Genomic DNA, 6,698 nt, shown 5'->3' with positions numbered 1-6,698 from the left:
AGCACTTTGGCTATCTCACCACTTGTTCAATTCCTTCATCACTCTTCTCTTTCTTTTTCATCCACTTCTCTCTGTCACTTGCTTCACTACTTCAACTTTTTTTTTTCCTCTTATGGAGTTCTCTGAAGACTCAATGGATAGGACGTTGGTGTTCAAAGGAAAGCGCAGTAAGCGGCCACGGCAGTTCATGGCGGTGGCGATGGTCACTTCCACGTCATCAACCGCCGGCGGTGGTGGTGGAAGTGGTGGCGCCGAAGGCGGTACTAGTGGAGGTGATGATGTTTATAATTACTCTTCATCGATTCAGTATTCATCATCAACTACTTCAACTACGCAAATATCGACAAGCAGTACAGAGGAAGATGAGGATATGGCCAATTGTTTAATTCTATTAGCACAAAGTGGCCGATGCCAGAAATTACAAGTGGAAAGTACTGAACGTAAGATGGTGAAAATCAGTAGCCGGAAATTTACAGAAATGGCTACAACAACTACCGGAAAAGCAGGGTTCTATGTGTACGAGTGCAAAACTTGTAACAGAACGTTTCCATCTTTTCAAGCACTTGGTGGGCATAGAACAAGTCACAAAAAAATCAAAACCGTAGCCGAAGGGAAAAAATGTACTGCTGATTCTGTTTCATCGTCAGTAGATCAACACCAACAACAACAACAACAAGAGGAGAAAACCAATCGGATTATTACGGCTTCTGTCACTTCTACTCAAATAGTCAACAAAGGTAACTCGAATTCACATAGCAATTTGATCAACAACAAACCAAAAATTCACGAGTGTTCAATTTGTGGTGCGGAATTCTCATCGGGTCAAGCTTTGGGTGGTCACATGAGAAGACATAGACCACCAACAATTACAGCAACACACACTAAAATTACTGTTGATGAAACAAGCGATACTTCAGATAATTCATCACACGATGATGATCAGAATTCAAAGGAGAAGCCAAAAATCTTTTTATCGCTTGATCTGAACCTGCCGGCGTCACCGGAAGATGATCATCACCGAGATACTAATAATTTTGAATTTTCAGCTAACCAGCAAAGTCTCGTCTTCTCTGCTGCGGCTTTGGTGGATTGTCATTACTAATTAAACCGAAATGATCCGTTTTACTTTTTTTCTTTTTGTTATTACTATAATTTTTAGAATTATTGTTATTGCTATTTATAATTGTTACTACTATTCTTCATAATTTTATTGTAGATTGTGTAGATATCCTTTTCTGGAGAACAAGTTGTTTTCACCAATGTTGATCATCTACCTTTTTTTGTAGTGTTTTACTACTTTTAAGTGGTTAGAGTTCACAGTTGCATTTCATTCACGGAAAAAGGGGAAGTGACGGGGCATCTTTAAATTTACAACCAAAAATATGTCATATAATTTCACGAATAGAATTTGGAGAGGATGCAATATATGCAGCAGATCCTATTCCTATTTTTGTTGAATAAAAAAATTATTTCCGATAATACTGATAATAATCAGAGAAGAGCATCTTTAAATTTACAAATACAAATATATAGCATAGAAGTATTTTTCATAGTTTCCTTTAATTTTTTTTCTTTACTTATTTCTTGAGTGGAGAGCGATGTGTAACACATTGACACACAAGAAAAAAGAAGAAAAAACTAGGGGTATAGAGTAGGGGGGGAGGGGGGTTCAATAACATTTATAATATGATCAAAACGGATTTAAGATACAAACTTGATGAGTTTTATTGGCATTGAAACGTATATTAGTTAAATTTAGTGATTTATTCAGTATATTTATATTTCATGAGTTTAGTGGAATACTTTAATTTGGTGTGTGGAGTATGGCCAACCAAAAGTTTGTGGATCGGGTTATTTTTGTGTGTGTTGTTTTGTGATTACTACTAGCAGAAAACAGCTAAAATAGCGTGAAGCTCCTTGTGTGTGTTTTTCTTTTCAATAAAATTAAATAAAAATGGATAGGGTGAGTAACTGCCAATACCGTGTGGATGCCACCTGTACCATTTTCTTGTCTTTGTTTTTTTCATCAAGCTAAGAACCTACTTAAGTCATTTATATATTTGTTTCTTCTTCTAGTACTATGATATGATCTGTCTCTAATTTTTTGCATTCAAATTTGGTGTCAAAATTAGTGCTCACAGATTATTATTTTTTGTCGTAGTGTTCATTGTTCAATACCTTTTCTCTTAATCTTTTTATTTTGAGATAATCATAATTTCATCGCTGTCCTATCACTAATTAGAGACATAATGTCATTCAGTGTATAAAGGAAATAGATGCAGCAGCTCTTAGCCAACCCATCACACCTAATTTTTAATCTAATCGTTCCTTACTTTTCAAGCTTCTTAACAACTAAATTAAGTCGTCTTCATTACTCTTCCGTATGACCTGTAGATCAGAGGTTTGACTTGTAAAAATAGTCATTAATATTTGTATTAAATGGATTATCTACATCACACCTTTTAAGATGTTTTATGCGTCGATTAACCTGTTTTAACAACTAAAAATAACATTACTTGTGCAGTGAGCTTTGTCGTACCAGAAATAATAGACATTGCAAATCACACGTCACGGGCAATTGGGTATAAGGTCTAAAGTTTACACCACATCTAATAATTGTGTTTGTTTTAAACTTTGGCTCTATAAATCAGTAAAAATTGCTTGCAGTCCGTTGTTTAGGTAAACACACCAGTAATATATATTATAAACAATAAAATAAAATAAATTGACAAATTAATGAGACAAGTAAATGAAGAGAACGCATAATTTTATTATAATTTTGTATTCCTAAATGTGATTATGGAGTACGGTCATTCATAACGCTTGTGGTGGTTGGTGGTGGGGTGGAGGGGTTAAAACATGAACTTTATTTATTTAATTTAATACTATGCATCATTATAAGTTCAGGACGAGTACCAAAGTTACAATTTAAAATACATATTAACCTCATTAAGCCTACCAAAATGAGTTTCAATCTTTTCTCTTTCAAGTACCATTATTCATGACGCTGAGCCTTATTTAGATTAGATCCTACTTGAGCCAGTATATGTAGCACGTGTTGGCACGGTGCTATGCCTATTTTCGCCTACTAGATGTTCTTAATAATGTACATTCATGTTCAAACACTTGCACAAAACTTATCGTGACTATAAATCTACCAAGTGAACACATATAAAATCGCCTAATTAAATAACCTTAATTATACACTCAAAATTACGGGATTAAATCTTTTACTATTTAATGATGTTCGTTATGTGCATGATTGGGTAATTATTGGTAATTAAGCTATGCATGTGGATACATTGGTACCTTGTTTAAGACATAATGTCCAAATACAATGTGTGGCTAGGTGGGGAAGAGAACAATTGAAGATTTGCACATGTAGTGGGGGGCTACTTACTTCTAAATGCTCTTCTATTAATTTCAATTATTATCTTTTTAAAAAAATATATGTTTTATATAATGACAATTCAAAAGAGTTATATAAAAGTCAAATTATATCCAACTATTTAGAATCGATGGTAATTTGAAAGAGCTTAAGTTAGTTAAACCTATTACTAATTCTATAGAATCTGACGTGTTAGAGCTCGATAGATTATGTTAATTTTGCAAAAAAATATTTATGTCATCAGTAAATATAAGTTAAAACTTATCATTGAGAAGCATTATTAATTTTAATTTAGACAAAATACAAATAAATGGAAATATAAAATAGTATTCTCTCTATTCTCTTTTACTTGTCAAAAATTTCTTAATTTTTTTTTCTGCTTGTCAAATTTGACAAATCAAGAAAGTACAATCTTTTTTTACCTATTCTATCCTCAATTTATTAAGAGAGTTAATATCTTTGAAATACGTAGAATTTCTTGAAATCTTAAATGATCAATTCATCTATAGACTTAGAGTACCAAAATATTTTGAAATTTGGATTATGACTTTAATGATTAATAAGGATAAAATGATAAACACATTATATCAATTATTAATTTCTTAATAAATATGTCAAATCAAAATTTAACAACTAAATTAGCAAAGAAGAAAACAGCAAAGTCAATGGCACAATCATCTGTTGATAATTTTAATTTACAGATTGGGAAATCCGTCGAGTTGTCAACGTTTCATAATTAGGTAAACTTAGGAAAATGCAATATATTAAAACAATATTTATTATTTATAGGAATAATATTTTTTTTATTGGATATTTATAATACAGTTATAGTATAATTTTAATACATATTAGCGAGAATAATTTATAAAACTCATATAATACAAGTTTTATTCATGGATAATATATCACACATTTTAATACACTTATAATATATTGTATCAATTTTTATCAAATAAGTATAATATATTTTAAAATATTTATAATACATTTATATTGCATGAATAATTCACTTTTAATACATGACAGATATATCATAATATTACTATAAATAATAATAAATAAAAAATATCGCTAAAATCAATAATTATTTATTAAAAAATATCTTCTCGAATAATTTTTCCTCATAATTACCTGTCCACAGTTCAAGGTTTCAGTGACGGCGTACTATGATGCACGTCGCTATTAAAAAAAGTAAATACATGCGTTATCACCAATATTCGTATCAAATTATATTAATTTACTATGATTGTATGGTAAAATTGTTGGGTTTAATTGATAGGTTGAATGGGAAATTGAGGGAAAAAGAAGTGGAGAGGAAATGATATGTTCTCTCTTATTTTATTAAATAAGCTTTGGTCCCACATAGGTGGTGGAAATGAAAAGTCTCCTATTTAAAAATAGAAGCACTCCTTCATGTTGCTAAAGGGTCAAGAAGAGGGTCTCCCCTCGCGCCGTCGTCGTCGTCGCTCGGCTCGGCTCGGCTCGGCTTCGGCTTCGGCTTCGGCTTCGGCTTCGGCTTCGGATTTGGATTTGGTCAATTGATATGATTGATTAATATTATTTATTTAATTAATTAATTAAGTGGAAAAAATCCTGACCCGCGACCCGTTTCTTTCCGGATTAATTTAAAATTTCCCTCCGTTTTTTCCAACCGAATTTTTGAATGGTTGCAACCTTGTCCGAAAAGTTGCAAACCTTCTCAACAGGCAAACCTTTTCCCAACAGGTGCCTTTTCTGAAAAGGTATAAACAGTCTATATATATCTGTAAATCTTCAGAATGTTCTATACGAAAATTCTGAACATACCACCTTCTTCTTCTTCTTTCTGCACTTCCTAAAATTGTGTGATATACATCCTTCAAGTGGTTCGCTGTCATCAAAGATTTGCAGTACCTCTACTTTGGTGAGTAAATCGTTCTATCCTGGGAGGAAAAATTCCAAAACCTCGGGTACTTTGAGAGGAATAATTTCCTTAAGGACACACTGTGCATTCAGTGGGCTCGATTCTGTTTCTGCATTAACTTTTCCAGATTCTGTATTTTATTACCTTTACTTGTTGTTACTGGTTTTAATATTTACAATACAGTTTACTAACAATCTTAAGGAAATTATATTATTATTGTTTTCTAACCAAACTATATTCTGTCTTTGGAGACTAAAACCTGTGTGGTTTTCTACTCCGTATGAAATAAATATTCTGATTTGAAGAGTATAAAAACTTCATTGGAATATTAAAGTTCATACTTGTACAACGATTTGAAGAGTATAAAAACTTCGTCGTTGTTTTTGTAAAAGGTCTGATATTCTGAAATATTAAGACAGTTTGTCTATTTTGACAGTGAAAAGAAATGACAAGTGATACTGCTACTACTTCTGCGACTGTTGCTGCAATAAGCCGCACTTCTGTGCCACCGGCAGAAAAATCAGGAAAATTTTCTGGAGCCAACTTCAAAGGATGGCAGCAAAGGGTGTTCTTTTGGCTTACCACTCTTGGTATGCAGAAGTTCACTAACGAAGATCCTCCTGTGCCCGCTGTTGATATGCCGGCCAATGAAAAAATTATGATTACTGAGGCATGGACACAGGCAGATTTTCTATGCAAGGTCTACATCCTAAGTGCTTTGGATGATGATTTGTACAATGTCTATAGTGCTGTGAAAACTTCTAAAGAATTATGGGATGCACTTGAGAAGAAGTACAAGACTGAAGACGCATGCTTGAAAAAATTTGTGGTTGCTAAGTTCCTAGACTATAAAATGATAGATAGCAGAACTGTTGGAACCCAAGTTCAAGAACTACAACTTATTTTTCATGACCTTATTGCTGAAGGCATGATAGTTAATGAAGCATTTCAAGTGGCTGCGATGATAAAAAAATTGCCTCCTTCGTGGAGAGATTTCAAAAATTATCTAAAGCACAAGCGTAAGGAAATGAAGTTGGAAGATCTTGTGATTCGTCTCAAGATTGAGGAAGATAACAAAACAGCAGAAAAGAAGTTGCGTGGAAATTCAGCAATTATGGGAGCGAACATCGTTGAAGATGCTGCTCCAAAGAATAAGAAAAGGAAGCAACCTTTTGGAAAGAATCACTAGCAGAACAAGAAAAAGTTCAAGGGCAATTGTTATAATTGTGGGAAAGTTGGACACAAAGTTCCAGATTGTCGTCTTCCGAAAAAGGACAAGAGAAAGGGACAAGCCAATATGATGGGAAATAAAGAAGCTATTGATGATCTGTGTGCAATGCTATCAGAATGCAACCTAGTAGGTAATCCCAAAGAATGGTGGCTTGATTCAGGAGCTACTTCGCATGT

General features: G+C 33.2%; 1 protein-coding gene across 1 annotated transcript; it reads left to right on the top strand.

Moving 5' to 3' along the window:
- Positions 1 to 1,246, top strand: LOC129899353 (zinc finger protein ZAT5-like). Its single transcript, XM_055974293.1, has one exon. The coding sequence runs from the start codon at positions 113 to 115 to the stop codon at positions 1,100 to 1,102; it is 990 nt and encodes a 329-aa protein (XP_055830268.1). The 5' UTR covers positions 1 to 112; the 3' UTR covers positions 1,103 to 1,246.
- Positions 1,247 to 6,698: the final 5,452 nt, after the last annotated feature.

The sequence above is a fragment of the Solanum dulcamara genome, chromosome 8 (assembly GCF_947179165.1).
Source record: "Solanum dulcamara chromosome 8, daSolDulc1.2, whole genome shotgun sequence".
NCBI classification, from domain to species: domain Eukaryota; kingdom Viridiplantae; phylum Streptophyta; class Magnoliopsida; order Solanales; family Solanaceae; genus Solanum; species Solanum dulcamara.
Note: the sequence above shows the minus strand (reverse complement) of the source record. Positions and strands in the feature narration are given on the sequence as shown.